Below are 17,772 nucleotides of genomic sequence, written 5' to 3' on the forward strand. Positions count from 1 at the left end.
TCTATGAGTTTTAACTGTATTTTGGTATACAATGTTCACTCTCTTTTCCTTTGAAGGCCTGGGGAGAAAGCCATGCTAATAAATACTAGCTAAGCTATTGAAGTGCTGTCGCAAAACACCCAAATAAGTGCTTGTGTGTTGCAGTGCACTAATCACATAGGTATTCTACTCTTTTCATTTGATCAATTTAGATTCTGTAAAGGAGTGTATAACCCTATTCAGAAATTATTCATTATTAAATTATCATTAATTAAAAATGTTTTTAGTAACCTTAATTTTATATATCACAATATATACTGTCATGAAGGGATGCAATTGATATAGTGATGTGAATTTTGGGCATTATCGCCCTAATTTGTCATTAAAAAAATAAAAAATAAAATAAAATAAAATAAAATGAAATTAAAAAAAAAAAGTTCCTTAATTGACCTTTCGCATAAGCTCCGCCCCCCTTAGTTACTGCTGCTAGTCCGTCAAGCTTGGTGACTCCGACAGCACAAGCCGTGGCGGGAAGACTTACACCGGCGTGTATTAGTGATTTCTTTTGGAGCAATACCAGTGCAATATCCTCCAGATCGAGGCAAAAAGGTTTACAATATGCAGTGGAGGGATAATATTAAATTAGCCAGCGAAAGGGAAACATACAGGACGCACGCTAAATCTGAGAAAACCCCACGACCTATACTTCAGATGCAACCAGCACAGCATTATGGACCAGTCGTGCTCTTGTACTGCCGGGTAAGTTTTCTTACTTATATTAGTCTAGTATTATTAAAATATGAGGATTACTGTTAGGTCAGCAAGTTAGCTAAACCTCGGTGTTTATAGCTAGCTAAACATTAGTGGGGGGGGGGTTGTCTTTGAAAGCATCAGATCAGTCATTGTTATTCTTTGTCCATCATAAAAAAAATATTTATGTCACCCTAGCCATGGATTTAGTTAAGGTTAACAGCCTTCGAGCTGCTCCCTTGTCTGGTTCAACACTTGTACAGCAAGCACAAGGTTGGGATACTCCGGAGACGGGTGTCCGTTCACAAAATGCTGCATGAAAAATGAAAACAAGATAAGCTCGGGGCACTTATTAGGACGCTAAGTTTTCCAAAATTGACGAAGCTTTGTGTTAACGTTAGCTCGCAACATTTAGACAAATGCAAAAGCTAACAGAAGACTTTAAACTAACATTAGCCACTGACTGAACAAGCTTAACTTAGATGGCCATGACATTCTAGTAATATATATTATTCATTAATAGTAACTACAATAACTTTGATATCGTTTTATTATTGCCCCGAAAGCAAACTACACTACAGCTAGCTAGTTAGCCCGATAGAGTTAGCATAGTCTTACCTTAGCACAGTCCGATTTACATACTCCGTAGGCACACCGCTTCATCATTTTGGAGGTCCGGAGCTTGTTAATGGTTGTCACTCTTCTTCCGTAAAGTTTTATGGTGGTTAGCAGTCTCGTAAGCCATCAAATAAAATCAATTAGACTATGGACGTCATCGAGAGCTGAGTAAAGCGTGACGGACTATGCTTACATAGCAAGGGTTGCTAAATGTGTGATTGGTCAATGCTCGTTTGGGGGGCGGAGTTTGTGAAAGGTCAATTGCTTTGATGCATAATTAGTTATTTTATTTATGTTTAAATGAAAATTATTCATGATAAAAAGTACATTCTGTTTCCGATGATGTATTTCCAGTTTGCGAGCGAAAGAACATGTCCGCCTTCAGCGAGCAGTATGGAAATGCTATCCACGCTGAAATATCAGGTAGGAATGCCATAAGTTTCGTTTCATTATACTTTATGCGCGGCACGAGTGGTTAGCACGTCCGCCTCCCAGTTCTGAGGACTCCGGTTCGAGTCCAGGCTCCGGCCTTCCTGGGTGGAGTTTGCATGTTCTCCCCGTGTCCGCGTGGGTCTTCTCCGGGTACTCCGGTCTCCTCCCACACTCCAAAGACATGCTTGGCTTGACTTGTCCCTAGGTGTGCTTGTGAGTGTGGATGGTTGTTCGTTTCTGTGTGCCCTGCGATTGCCTGGTAACCAGTTCAGGGCGCAGTGGAAAAACGCTAATAGGCTCCAGCGTCCCCTGTGACACTTGTGAGAAATAAGCGGTCAAGAAAATGGATGGATGGATATACTTTTTACATACAAGTGTGAATATTGATGCTTATTTTAATCAAAATGTTATAAATAATTCAATGTACTTTCATTTGTAATGACGCTTCAGCGTATATAGCGATTGACTTATGTTATGGACCCAAATAAAAATCCGCACTAAGTGAACCGCAAAATAGCGAGGGACCACTGTAGTTCATAAATGTAATTTAGATTACTTACTTTTAAAATGTTTCAAGCCACGCCTGAAAAGTCAGCATTTTTTTTTAACATCCATCCATTTTCTTGACCACTTATTCCTCACAAGGTCGTCAGGGTGCTGGAGCCTATCTCAGCTGGCATTAGGCAGGAGGTACACCCTGAACTGGTTGCCAGCCAATCACACATAGCACACACAAAGCACATAGAGACGAACAACCATCCATACTTACAAACACACCTAGGGACAATTCTGAGCACCCAATTAACCTTCCATGCATGTCTTTGGAATGTGGGAGGAGACCGGAGTACCCGGAGAAGACCCACGCAGGCACAGAGAGAACATGCAAACTCCACCCAGGAAGGCCAGAGCCCGGACTCGAACCCGAGTCCTCAGTACGGGGAAGCGGACGTGCTAACCACTCGTGCCGCGCATAAAGTATAATCAAACGAAACTTATGGCATTCCTACCTGCTATTTCAGCGTGGATAGCATTTCCATACTGCTCGCTGGACTCGAACCCGAGTCCTCAGTACTGGGAGACGGGCGTGCTAACCAGTCATCCATCATGCCGCGTTTTTTTTTTTTAACATGTATTTCATATTTATTACAAAGAGCATGTCTGTTCAAACATTAACAATGCATCATGAGAGAGAATAAGCCATTTTCAACACTTAATGCTACATTCACACCAAAAGCAGGGGTGCATTCTGGAACGCTTCCTTCGCTAGCCTTTCACTGCATAGTTTTTTGGAACGTATACCGCCCATTCGTGCATTCACGCAGACCGGAGAGTCGTCGTCATGCCGCTTGGTAAACAACTCCTGTAGAGCACTTTCGTGAGTCAACAAAAGAGAGCTCCGCCGAGTACTTCCACTTTTTTCCTGGGACTAGACAGCCGGGGCGCTATGTTCTTTAGCAGCGCATTTTTTTGAGGTACATGTTTAGCACTTCCGCTTTTTTTTAGTGGCAATCCGGCAGTCGGTGGTTGTGCTAAATAGCTTTGACTAATGGATCCTAAATACTAGGGGTGTGAATTGCCTAGTACCTGACGATTCGATTCGTATCACGATTCACAGGTCACGATTCAATTCGATACCGATTAATCCCGATACGTATTTATAAGTCGATTGTTGCGATTTTTTTTCATTCAAATTTAGAAAATACTAATCAGTAAGCTTGTAGAGTGTAAGATTTATATGAAAATGTATTATTTATTTATCTGAAATTTCAGTCTTATAGAGGTTGTAATCTGTTTCATGTTTGAACAGCATTAAAATAAAATATTAAGGCTTAATGTTCCGTTCATATAACATTCTTCCATGCTCAAGGTGTGAATCCTAACCCGAAGTCAGACGTTTTGTTGAATATTTTTCCATTAAAAATGGAAGTTTAAAAATCGATTCACACACACACACAAAAAAAAAAAAAAAAAAAGGCAATGATGTTAAGACGTTGAATCGGTAAGACTACCAAATGAACAATTCTGAGCTCTTAAAAAAAATAAATTAAATAAAAATAAAAATAAAAATAAAAATAAAATAAAATAAAAAATCGATTTTTTTTTTTATTGAATCGATTCGAGAATCGCGCGATGTAGTATCGCGATATATCGCCGAATCGATTTTTTTTAACACCCCTACTAAATACTATTGCTACTTTGGTACAGTTCAACAGCAAGTAAATACACTTACCAGCACTCAGTATGCTACTTCTCTGTTCACCATTCGGTCCCGGCTGGCCGTGTTGTTGAGCTCGAGGTAACAACTGACAGGACGATATGTGTAACGTAGCATATACGCGAAGCTGATTGGCTGCCGTCAGGCAAAATGTGGAAAAACTTTAAAATTTGCAACTTTGGTGAAAAGGCAAATGTGTGGATTTTCGCCACGAATATGCGGCTTTTCTTGCCGCACCGCGTCCCACCGCTGCAAACACGTCCTTCGCGCCATCCCACGCCCTTTTGCACCGTTCCGCGCACAGTATATTGACTACAACGCAATTGCGCCACATCAAACGCCTCTCCTGCTTTTGGTGTGAATGTAGCATTAGATTGGTCAATAATTTGTTAAAATAACACCCACACGTGTGGAGTGACAAAGCGTAGAGATCTTTAAAATTATTAAATTTACCAAATTGTGACATATGGTTTCGGCCCAACGCAAGGTATATGGAAATTGTACAATTTCATATGGCGACGTGTATGTAACCAGACAGTTTATATGAAGAGACTCACATTTGTTCCCGCATCTTCTTGAAGTCATCAAAGAGCTGTAAGGCGACTGACAGACCTTCCGCAATCAGGCTACAACTCTCCGCTCCTCCCCCCATGAATCTGTGCATAAACATAGGAGAACACTTGAGATTTCCCACTGTACTACAGCACATAGCAGCAAAAAAAGGTGGACTCACTGGATGCTGTCAATCCAGGAAACAAATTCGAAGGCCGAGCTGGTGGGAGCATGACATTGAACATATGATTCAGGAGCGCAGTCCACTGTGTTGAACACCACCAGGCCGTACTGAGTCCCGCCATACTGGAGGGTGGGTGGGGGGTTGGGGGGTCATCAAAATGAACACTATCATGGAACTGTTGCAACGCAGGCTGCTACATGTAAGCAGATAATATGGTCATGGCGAAGCACAATGTGGTTCAGGTATTAACTCCCGACTGGATGGTTTGGTGAGATTCGCATATGGGCGCCGCCAGGGACCGGCGCGCGGAGAAAATGATAAAAAAAAAAATACCATATAGAAAGTGATAAACAAGGTTTCTCTGGGTGAACCAGTGGAACGGACAGCGGCCAGCGACCTGCCAAAGTCTGGGCCGAGTGTGCGGTGTGGCGATTCTGTTGCGGTGGCTCGGCCTAGAGACCGTCCCCTCAACTAGCTGCTCACCGCCGGCCGTTAGTTTGGTCTCTGATCTAATCATGTGCCGCGAAAACCAAAATTATGGTTAATGATGGAGGGGGGGAATAAACAACGCTTGAAGGACTTCTGTTTTTTGGCCATCGCACATGTATGATGTGACGTAAACGCGCACACGATGTGAGCAGATCTGAGCGCAGTTTTGCATCTTGTTTTATGTAAATGTGTGTGCCTTTTATAGAATGAAATCTATTCAACAATTAAAAAAAATACTGATTACAAAAATAATCATAATTTGAGCCCTATTTCTGTGTAGATCTCAGAACTCAGTGATGGACAAGCAAAAACATTGCTGATATTAATTTACTTTGGATCTCAAGCTTGACGTCATGGCTGAGTTAACGTGCTCAGTCGTTCGTACATGTGCTAGAAGGCTAATGTATCGGTCATCTGATTTTCAGTCTAGAACACCTGTGGGCATGTGAAGCCCTTTGAGACTTTTGTGTGATTAAGGGCAATATAAATAAACTTGACTTGAAATATTTTTGGAATTGTGTTTTTATCTACTTCAGAAACTGAGATCTCAATTAGCAAGCATTGACAATATTGTTGAATTGACAGTAAATCTTCAGGTTTTTGGGGGTGATTCTAAAGTCACCCATAGGTTTTAGAGCAGAGGTGTCCAAACTACGGCCCGGGGGCCATTTGCGGCCCGCCATCCATTTTTTAGTGGCCCGCGACATATGCTAAAAAGGGAATTTGACTCAGTTCAAATAAAATAAAAACAAATGTGTTTGGAGATGGTCAAAGTAAGAAGGGGGCTGTCGAAAAACACAGGTGCTATTAAAGTTTATTTTAGTTAACTAAAACTAACGAAAAAACTAAAATTCCAAACTACAATTTCATTAACAAAATAAAATAAAAACGAAGATGATTTTTTTTAAAAAGAAAACTAACTGAAACTACATTTTATGTTTACAAAACTAACTCAAAATAAAACTAACTATAATTATAGCAAAAAATGTCAGTTTTAGTCTTTGGAATTAATTTAATATATGAGCCTTTGGGGATGATTTTAAATGTGATTTTTAGTAGATTTATTTAGATATAAACCAGAATAATAATGTTGCACCCATGGTGTTTTTTAAATATTGTGCACATGTAATACACACAAAAAAAGAAAAAAAAACAACTAAAAACTAAAACTAATACTGAAACTAACTAAACTAAAACTAAGCATTTATTAAAGAACTAAAACTAATAAAAAACTAACAGAACCACCTTGAAAACTAATTAAAGCTAACTAAATTTAAAAAAACTAAACTCAAAACAAAATAAAAAATAAAATGAAAAATTCCCAAACTATAATAACCCTACTGCCATCTTACAAATAAATTGGTTTATATGCTGTACCATTTTTATAAATATGCAAAAGGACAAAAAAATTATTTGTACAATTTTTAGGACTAAACACTTCCTAACATTATGTGGCCCTTGGGTCCTTCTGATTTTCTGTATGTGGCCCTCAAATAAAAAAGTTTGGAAACCCCTGTTTTAGAGGCATGTTTTGCCAGGCGCTTTAGGCCTTAATGTTAATGAATCTATGGTAATTTTAAGACAGCTAAAACATGGGTTTAACGCAATGTGCCATTTTCAAGAGTATAATGTCTTCAGTTAGAGAATACATCCGAGTTTGGTAATCCCTGGACAAAGAGGAAATCATCACACTTTTTATTTTGGGTCTTTAGTAGAATAAGTGATGCAAAAACACTCACATCGCCTCCAAAGTCTGTTTCCGCTGGCGGTCCTCCATTGAAATACCTACAGTAACACATGCATTGCATAAATTATCTGCATCTATACATGAGGGTCTCGGAAATGTCATTCAGATGGCCTTACTCGATAGCTGGAAGAACGTAATTCTTCCTGAGGGATTCAAAGTAGGGCCCCAGGTTGGCCGTGCCCTCAATGACAAAGACCACATCAGCAACCTGGTTGCTGCCCGGCTTGGTGGAAGCGTCCATGAGGGACACCATGGACCTACACACACACACAAGGATAATCAAATGTATCAGTTACAATCAATCCATTCACATTTTTTAATATATTTGAAAGATCTGGATGTTATGTTAGCATGTAGCTGAACAACACTGGGAACACAAACTTTCTCAACACCCTCGTCAGCTCTCGCTGTACACTGTTATGGCAGGCAAGGAACGCATAGAAATAGCTACAAAACATGTTATTTAATATGACTCTTTTCCCGTAAAATTGTGAGATACAAGGGAAAAATGAAAGCGAAAGTACACAGAGACCAACAATGAATATGTTCGACTGACAGCAGACATTAGCAAGGCGCCAATTTGTAAACTCACGCGAGTCAAACCAAAGCGTCTCTCCGTTCCGTCAAAACATGGCGACGTTCCGCCACATACACCAGGATCGAGATGAAGCTTTTGCTGAACTAAAAAGACCTGAATAGCTCAAACGAGAGAATCGCACTTGTCACAGCATGGCTAAGCATTAGCGTTTTGTTGTACTGTACGCTGTATTTTCACGGGAAATAGCGGAGCACAAACATGAAGTGACGTCTGCGTGCGTCTTCTTCGTCCACCATTTTTGGGATGGTATTTCTACTCTGCTGCCACTCAGCGGACATTTTAGTTTCTGCAGACTTCTCTCCCTCTCACACTGAGCCCAGTCGTCCAGTAGATGCCACCAAATATCTACACTAGTGAATCAAATGCGGATTTTCGACACTGAACACGAGTTTTTTTTTTTTCGGTTGTTCAGGTACCTTTAATAGCAGGACAATAGCTATGGATTAAATTAAGCAGGTACGTGACCCCCCAAAAAAAATCAGTCCTTGTTTCAGTGCGGATAGTTGTTCGTCTCTGTGTGCCCTGCGAGTGGCTGGCAACCACTTCAGGGTGTAGTGCCCGAAGCCAGCTGGGATAGGCTCCAGCACTCCCGCGACCCTTGTGAGGAATAAGCAGTCATGAAAATGGATGGATGGATGGATGGATGGATGAATGGATGGATGGATGGATGGATGGATGGATGGATGGATGGATGGATGGATGGATGGATGGATGGATGGATGGATGGATGGATGGATGTTATACAATCAAAACAATAGAATATCGAGTGGGGGCATTCTATTGTTCGTCCAAACCACCTCAAATTTTCTACATTTGCTGAAAACGCCTAACCTTGCTCTGAAAGATGAAAAACTCCCGAGAATACATCTTGTACAGAGCCCGTTGATTTCCACCAATCTGTGATTGGTGGCAATGACCAATCAACATTGTGTTTGGGTCTGGACATGCAGCTCTGACGAAACCAGGAATCCAGTGCTGACGCCGGGGCAAACAAACAAACCTAACATGGACGAATGGACGCTGCAATGAATTCTGTTCTTGCAGAATTACTCACTGTTTCCTTGTTTAATGTTGAACACCGAGAGACGCTTCGTGCAGTTTTCGCTGGTAAAGATGTTCGTGTTGTTTCCCCCCTTCGACCGAGAATGAAGACGACATTTTTATGTGTGGCCGTGATTGGTAAAAACAAACGTGCACAATGCCGCATCATCCAATCAGCTGGAAGTATTGTACAGAATGTTCCGCCTTTCCCGAGCAAATCACAGTGGAGCAGTTCCGGATTGATATTGTGTAGAACTCCCTTGAGTGAATCACAATATAATTTTCTTGACCGCTTATTCTCCACAAGGGTCGCGGGGAGTGCTGGAGCCTATAAGTGGATCATCTGGACAGTACGCGGGGTACACCCTGGACTGGTTGCCAGCCAATCGCAGTCGCTAGAACTGAGTTGGGAATTAAAAGTTGTGACATGCGCCAGTGCCTTATATGTAATGTAGACTAATGTAATAATGTATTGTAAATGCTAATGTAATGTTTTGATTGCTTGACTTCTTCGATGCGTCAAAAATGAACTGTCTGCCTGCATACGTCGAAACTTGAAGATGAAAATTGTCCTCTCAAAAATGTCACAATGACACCCCGCCCAAAATGCACACAGGCTATATTGACTTGTCGCTACAATAGTTTAGTGTCCCTCATGTATTAGGTTACTTGGGGTGGGATGGTGAGACAAAACAAAACAAAAAGAAAACAAAACTATTAAACCATCACATTTTCATTGTCTTCATGTGACCAAAAGCATTTGAGATATTGCATCCATAAGTTATCAATAAATTTATCATAGTTATATACATATCAAATTGTAAATAATCTTTTAATTGACACAAAATTGTGAAATCAAATTTCCCACTGTGGTAATATGACGTCATTTAAACAAGAACATACCACAAGGAGCAACAATAAAATAACCAAACTTTGGCTGATGCCTCAGAAGATGAATTGTAAGCTTGATCTATTGTAATTTCTTGAGAGGTCAAACTTCCAAAACGTTTAAAGGGTTAAATTCACGAACAATGGCCTTGCCTGCTATTGGAATTGACTTTCTATTGATATTTTAACAGTTCCTGAAAATTTCAGGTTCATATCTTTTTCCTAAGGTACTGGTTGCTATGGACATTTGAAAGATGCAAGTACCAAAACTGTATGCACAAATCACTTCCGCATTCACCGTATGAATGCACCCAACCTTCCAGTGCGGGGAGACTTCAGCAGAACGCACTGTTGATGTGATGTAAAACTCTAATCCTAAATCCTTTACACACTCAAAAAGAACAGGGGCGGCTCCTTGCAATAACACTATGTCTATCAGAATTTTAAAACTACTAATTAGATCTCCCAAGCCGTCATTTTTGACAGCTTGAGCTCTGGTAATAATGTGCTTACAGTTTTTCACGATTGTCAACACACGTTTTTCAATACAATAACAGATTTCTCAATACTGCACATACAAAGTGCTAAACCTGACACTCTCTTTGCCAGAAAACTCTTGCCATCAAATCTCTACATTGTGTTCACAAAATGGAACTCGTGTTTTCATTTGCTACACACAGTCGTATTTTCCAATGACACATAGCATTCATTGAGCACACACAACTAAGCTTTTGCTGCACACTACCAAGTATTTACAGCACATTGGGGCATATTCACTAAGAATGCGCTGCGGCCGGTAATAGCGCGAAATATTGCACCGCAACTGCACCCGAAGTCTGCGCCCAGTTACCCACCTATTCACTAAGGATATTGCTCTAATCATATACCGGCGCAAACACGCCCACAAAACTGACAGCTTGGAGCAAATTTGCACCTGATTTACCACTCATGGCAATGGATTTGCGCCAACAACATGGTTGTTATAGTAACAGTTGCGAGAAAGTTGAAATTATCAGAAAGCGAGGTTGGACCGAGAGTAAGTTTATAGCGCCATTAAACTGTACAGAGCAGAGAGGAGGAAAATGACGTCATTCATTCATAAAGTACAAATTATTGGTGCGGTCGTTTTAAAAAAATATATTTTCAGAGGTTGGCGTGGGTGTACAGTATGAATCTGGCACGTAAAAAATGATCATAAAATGCCTCCGTGCCATTGCCGATCAGCCCGGGTTACGTTATGTGTCCTAAAACAAACATATAAAGCTTTCCCCCTCCCTCTCTTTTTGTCTCTCTCTCTCCTCTCTGCGTGATCTGCCGTTGATGTTGTGCTGAAAATGGCACGTACTGCTGTCATGATCGAAGTTGGAGCAGTTAATACATGCTTTCCAAAAACGTTATTTGCGTCACGCAAACGCGGTGTTGCTATTTGCGCTGGCGTTAGTGAATTAGACGCTGCATATCAATGAGTCTCATTTGCATTGGGGTGGGCATATTTTGCGTCAAATGTATGCAAATGACCTCATTTACATACGCGCAAATAACACCGGCGCACCGTGACGCAATCTGTTCGGCAGAGCACGTAATGACGGATTTCCCCATCTGCGCGTGTTTAGTGAATTAGGTGCTCCCTAATTGCTCCATTTTTGCCGGTTCGTGCGGTGCAAAGGTGACGCAAACCTTTCGTGAATAGGCCCCATTGTAGTGCAACATTGAAAACACTACTGTAAAATGGAACACACCATGTGAATGACAATGATTCTGGAAAATAAGATATTTCTCCATTTGTAAAAATGACTGAGTCGAGCCTACTTTTTTCATCAAACAAACTTAAAACTGCACACAAATATGCAGCCAAAAATGTTTTATTTTTGTACATGACTGAGATATTATCATGATCAAGCATCATCATGCCTTCGGTTTCTGTCAGACATCTCTGGACTCGAGGCTGACGTCACCACAGGCTTCTTCCATGGCCTGGACAAGTGGGACCTGGGTCTGGGGGTTTCGCTCATGCACCTTCCACCTCCAAGCAGAAAAGAACTCTTCTATGGGGTTGAGAAATGGACAGGAGCAGGACAGGAGGAGCAAGAGGAGGACAGAGTCTTCCTCTCACTCTACTTCTCCTTCTCAGGTTGCTCTCTTCCATGTTCTCCATTCACCAAACACAGAGGAGGAGGCTCAAGACACTTATCAATCAGCAGTCCTGATTGCTAATTGCCCACCAGATCTGAATGTGTTGAGTTTTGATCACCCGTGTGTTGTAGGTTGATACCACTGAGATGTCACATGAGAAGTGTTTGTAACAACAGAACATTGTATGTAGTGTTTTGACAACAAGTTAAACTGCAGTTGACTGCAGAGTGTATTATCGGTTGAAGCGTTGAGCTTTTACATGAGAGGTGTGTGCAATAACTGAGAATTGTGCGTAGTGTTTAGACAACAAGGTGATTTGCAGTTGGTGTCAGAGTGTAAAGAAGGAAAGTCAGAGTATAAGGGGGTCATAATGGAGTGTGGTGACAATTCGAGTCGAGCGATTGGTACATGAAGTTAAGGTTGTGCAAATTGTGCCAAAGTTTAGATTTCTGTGTGTTAACAATCATGAAAAACTGTAAAATGATTACTACACAGAAACACAAGCCATTTAAGTAGCTAGTAAAGCTATTTTATTACTTGTTTAAAAAAGTAAGTTAAATATAGTTGATCCTCTACGGGTCCACACAATAACCCCCCCCCCCCCTGACCCTTCAGGTGATGTGTGGAATCTTCAGATGGAACCTGCCAGCTAACTGTTCATAATGTATGATTTTCATTGCTCCATTTCTATTTATTTATTTATTTATTTTTAATGATACATCATTAGGTAAGAATAATTTATTAGTACATTAAGATGATAGAATAGGGAGTAGGACTAGATAAATTATTGCACTTCTTCCTACTCCTTTTGAACATGTAAATTATGACATTGATGAATAATTTTCTTTCTTCAAATTTTTATTTTAATCCAACGTATATTTTGTCATGTGTTAATATGTTCAATAAACCAACCAACCAACAACAACAACAACTCTCTGGTCTGTCGCGGGATCCAACGATATCTGCCTCGTCAATTTTGAAGCAGATGTAATGCCTCTACTGTTAATATTTTGGCGATTCGATAAGTAAGGACCTCCACATACCGAGCAACGCAAACGCGACTAAAAATGCAACTAAAGCACGAACCATCGTAACAAAATTACAGCTGAAGATTCTGCTGCACCGAGCTATTGAGTGCCGCAGATCTACCGATACACTGCAGAGGAAAAACTCAAACCTCTAACGGCTGTTGAGGCTATAACCTGTCGGTATAGTACATGAGCCACTGCCAGTAATGCGAGGCTGTAACAAATCTCTAGAGTACAGGTTAAGTGTGCAGCAGTCATGGGGCTTTCACAATGATATGCCCAGCTGATTCAGAGCCACAATAACCCATAATACCAATAACAAATTGACAGGTGGATTTAAAAAAAAAAAAAAGGCTAATGTCAAATTGACAAAAGATATCGACCTGATTATCGCTCTATCACTACAAATCAGTACACACACGATTGCAGTACCTACATAATGCAATAATACAAGGTTTAACATATCTGTAACATATCAATACAAGGTCATGACATGAAAAAATATTGACATCTTTGGGCTGCTTGCTTCTATTTTCATTGCATTATTACGGTATGCGGCTGTATAATTTGTGATGGAACCTTTTTTTTTTTTTTTTTTATAACAATTTGACTCTTCTTTCTCTGTTTATTTGCTGTTGTAGCACCTGGCCATCTAGCATCACCGCCCCCCACCACATTCTGTTCCGGCATTTGCTCCACAGACGACACACCGGAGCGGGGATGATAAACGCCGGTCATGTGGTCACGCAGTGATGGAGACAAATCATCCTGAGGCGTCGGTGCCCAGCTGCGATACCGAGGGCCAGATGGTGTGTTCACCACAGGTAATCGGTGCCGCGCCGAATGCAGAAAGGCAAGTCAGTTCGCTTGCAATAGCATCGCCAGCGTCAGGTCTCTGGAAAAAAATATTTTTCTTAGGAAAGATTGTTCACAGTTTACAAATACAAATTAATCACATATTAACGCAGATTATTCACACTATTTTTTCGAGCGCACTTGAGCCTTGAACGTAACGCGGATGCTTACATTGAAGGCTGCACAGGTCAGTGATTAGGTCAATGCACGGCATTTCCTACGCCTGTTGTTCCAAAATGAGCGGGGTGACTCCAGTTGGTATGCTCGGTGGTAAATTTCGCTCTAAAAAACACCCCAACGGGACTTTAGATAAAACTAAAGTAATTTCCGTTTAATTAATTGCTGAATTGCACCCAATTGTTATGATGCTGTTACGTTCTGAGCAATACACGCATGCATGCAATTGTGTACATGCATTTAATCAATGTTTGCAAATGACATTCAGATAATAAAATGCGTTAATGTCAAAATATTACGGTATTTTGTATTTATTTTATATTACGCAAATAGGCGAGTAATTTAGCTGATTAATCGTGATGAATCAAAATTTAAAAGTGTGATTCATCAGATTCAAAATTGTAATTGTTTGACAGCACTAATATATATAAGGCTGTTTGAAAGCGCAATATAAATAAAGATGACTTGACTTGACTTGTGATTACCGTACATATGACACAATCATGCAACATGCAAAATCTAGCACTACCTTTAAAACACCACTAGCTGGCAGTACAGCCAACAAAGCACCTTCCTGTTTGGCATCTTGAGAGCCTGAGTAGTTCTACTTTATTTTAGTCATACTATATGTACAGTGGGCAATACGAGTTGTGTAAGCGCTAATAAAGCTACCACTGGGCGGAACGCGACGCCTGGACAGTTTAACCCGGACGGATTATTTTTGTGTTACGTAATTGGCAAAGCTCTGTCCAATGTTGCAGCATCACGCCGTGATTCATCGTTCTTGTTATGCTAATGAGCTACATTAGCATTAGCTGCTAACGCCTGGCCTGTCAGTGGCTTAATAGGTGCAGCCCAGACCCCACACACCACCTCCTCCTCCATCCCCTTGCGTTTGCTTCTCTCAGCTCACTGAACTGAGTCAAATGTCTTTCCCACTAAATGATTTTTTTTTTTTTTCCCTCTGCATGGTGGGAATGTTGCCATGGAAACCCCCCCCCCGCCACCTCCCCTTGCGTTTTTCTTCTTGAGATGTGATAAGTGGGTCTATTTAGTATGCTGTCCCACACAAAACGTCTGACAAAAACGTTAAAATAATACAAAAATGTTGCGAAACAATACAGAAATACTACTGGTAGATGAAACAGAAAAACACTATAACTGTAAATAAACAAAACATATTTTGGGGGGAAAATAGACCCGAAAAAATGAAAAGAAAAGAAAAGAAAAAGTATTGTCAATATTAGATAAAATCACAACAAAAATAAAATAAAAGGATAAATAAATATTACAAAAAAACTGGAAATGCATAAACATACAAAAATATTAAAATGAAATATATTTGACAAGAAATACACAAATCTTTAATGAAATACAGCGCCTTGCAAAAGTATTCATCCCCCTAGAGTTTTTCAACATTTTGGCACGGTCCAACCACAAACATAAATATATTTCATTGAAATTTTATGTGAAAATTAAACACAAAGTAGCACACAATCGTGATGTAAAACAAAGTGGATATCTTATTCCAGACTTGTTTTACGACAAAAAAAAAACAAAACAAAAAAACTGAAAAGTAAGGTGAGTAGAAGTATTCAGCCCCCTTTTCCTTCAGTGTAGCCACTTGTCTTCAGAGGTTGCCTGCAGGTAATGTCTTAATTGATCACCTGTTGCCCAAATATAATGTGTGTAATCAAGTCTCAGTATTAATACAGCTGTTCTGTGATGGTGTCAGAAGTCTGTTAAGAGCACACAGCACAGAAAACAGCATTATGAAGACCAAAGAACACACCAGGCTGGCCCGGGACAAATTTGTGGACAGATTTAAAACAGGACAAGAAAACAAAAAGATTTCAAAAGCTTTGAACATCACAATCAATCATCCGTAAGTGGATGGAGTAGCAAACAACCACAAATCTACAAGACAAGGCCGTCCCTCCAAAGTTCCTGAAGAAGGAGATCAGCCTATGATTACTCTATGGTAGGGGAATCTGTCCATAGAACAACCATCAGCCAAGTACTGCACAAATCTGGCCTGTTTGGAAGGGTGGCAAGCTGAAAGTCATTTCTAAAAGCCAGCCACAAGAAGTTACGTCTGCAGTTTGCCAGGAGCCATATAGGGGGCACCGCTGACAAGTACAAGAAGTTGCAATTTTGAACTTTTTGGCCTACATGACAAACGCGATGTTTGGCGTAAGAACAACACTGCTCATCAGTCTCAACACATCATCCTCACTGTCAAACATGGTGGGAGCATCATGCTCTGGGGGTGCTTTTCTTCTGCAGGGACAGGGAAGATGGATGGCGACAAATACAGAACAGAACCCTTTTCCACAAAAACTCTCCATCTAGCCTAGCTGAAGAAGCTGAGGAATGGGCAAATATTTCAGTCCCTAAAAGTGCAAAACCAATAGAGACATACCCCAAAAGACTTGAAACTGTAATTGCAGAAAAAAGGGGATTGATAGAGAGGACACACGAGGGAGCTGATTGGCTGAACACAAGAGTGTGGGATGACATGAGCATTCTAAACGAGACAAACACAACAAGAAACACAACTTAAGTGATCAAAGAAAAAACCAAACCATGACAACAAAAACCCAACCCAAACCATGACATAAAACAAGTTTCAAATAAGCTGTGTTTCACTTCACAATTGACTGCTACTTTGTGATGAACTTTCACATAAAATTTCATCCATCCATCCATCCATTTTCTTGACCGCTTATTCCTCACAAGGGTCGCGGGGGGTGCTGGCGCCTATCTCAGCTGGCTCTGGGCAGTAGGCGGGGGACACCCTGGACTGGTTGCCAGCCAATCGCAGGGCACACAGAGACGAACAACCATCCACACTCACACCTAGGGACAATTCGGAGCGCCCAATCAACCTGCCATGCATGTCTTTGGAATGTGGGAGGAGACCGGAGTACCCGGAGAAGACCCACGCGGGCACGGGGAGAACATGCAAATTCCACCCAGGAAGGCCGGAGCCTGGACTCGAACCGGAGTCTCAGAACTGAGAGGCGGATGTGCTCATAAAATTTCAATGAAATAAATTTATGTTTGTGGTCGAACCATGCCAAAATGTTGAAAACCTCAAGGGGGTGAATAGTTTTGCAAAAAAAAAAAAAAAAAAATATTAGACACATTTTTGGGGGTGAATAATACAAAAAATATTACACAATACATGGGAAAATTATATAAAAATTATTAGCAAAAGAAGATAAATCTTTTATTTAAAAAATCAAGAAAAAATCCATGAAATATTAAAACAAAGTTTTTGGAAAATACTAAAAAAAAAAGAAAAAAAAAAGAAAAAAAAGAAAACCCGAACAAAATCCAAAAAGACACACCAATTATACAACAAATGCTTATATGAGGAAAAATAACTAATTGGGAAAATAAGTCAATATATATAAATATATATCTACTGAAAACAGCAAACTCTTCGACAAAAATAAACACTTGAGATATTACAGAGTCAAATGTCTTCGTGACTAAATGATTCTTTCTTCTCCATGGTGGGAACGTTGCCATGGAGACGCAAACCCCCCTCACCCTCCCCTCTCCTCATATTTCTTCTCGGGCTACTGCGTAGTCATATGTGTGCGGGTGTGTTCGAGTGTGTGCATGTGTGTGTCTATATCCAACGCTGTCCCACACACTCTACACAGCCCCCATACCCTCTTGAATCGTCTTCTTCCTCTGTCATTCCAGATTGCTCTTCTTCCTCGTGGCCATCTCCAGCTCGAGGAGTAGATAATGACTACACGACGGATATTATGAGGGGTTTGGGGGTTCCAGATGGAGAGGAAGAAGCCAAGTCGTGCTCCATTTTGCATTTGGGCAAAATAAATGCAGCTACAATAAAGAATTCATGATTAAGTGGCTAAATAATTACACAGCATTGACTTAATGGAGAGCACAGTCGCTCAGTCCAGGTAGACAAATATAGACTTGTGGTCTATACAGTCAGTGCTCCTCTTTATGCAGCATCCTACACATTGTATATGTACTGTATGTGTGTTGAAAGAAGCCAGATACATAGCCATGCTGCAAAAAATATCCTCCGACATTATTATTATT

The 17,772-nt window shown here is 40.5% G+C and overlaps 1 protein-coding gene and 1 long non-coding RNA gene across 4 annotated transcripts in view; one reads left to right on the top strand and one right to left on the bottom strand.

Moving 5' to 3' along the window:
* Positions 1-7,787, bottom strand: part of med25 (mediator complex subunit 25) — a 29,960-nt gene extending 22,173 nt beyond the window's left edge. For all 3 annotated transcript variants that reach the window (XM_077531829.1, XM_077531823.1, XM_077531815.1), the window contains exons 1-5: positions 7,559-7,787; positions 7,083-7,223; positions 6,959-7,004; positions 4,728-4,852; positions 4,552-4,650 (exon numbers count right to left, since the gene is read on the bottom strand). In XM_077531829.1, coding sequence (XP_077387955.1) covers positions 4,552-4,650; positions 4,728-4,852; positions 6,959-7,004; positions 7,083-7,219 — 407 coding nt within the window. In that variant the 5' untranslated portion in view covers positions 7,220-7,223; positions 7,559-7,787. The remainder of the gene's footprint in view (positions 1-4,551; positions 4,651-4,727; positions 4,853-6,958; positions 7,005-7,082; positions 7,224-7,558) is intronic.
* LOC144025613 (uncharacterized) lies at positions 611-17,510 on the top strand. The gene is made up of 3 exons (XR_013284927.1): positions 611-738; positions 13,296-13,478; positions 17,404-17,510. It is a non-coding gene; the product is annotated as an uncharacterized LOC144025613 (long non-coding RNA).
* The last annotated feature ends 262 nt before the right edge of the window (positions 17,511-17,772 follow it).

Source organism: Festucalex cinctus, chromosome 1 (assembly GCF_051991245.1).
Source record: "Festucalex cinctus isolate MCC-2025b chromosome 1, RoL_Fcin_1.0, whole genome shotgun sequence".
Classification (NCBI taxonomy): domain Eukaryota; kingdom Metazoa; phylum Chordata; class Actinopteri; order Syngnathiformes; family Syngnathidae; genus Festucalex; species Festucalex cinctus.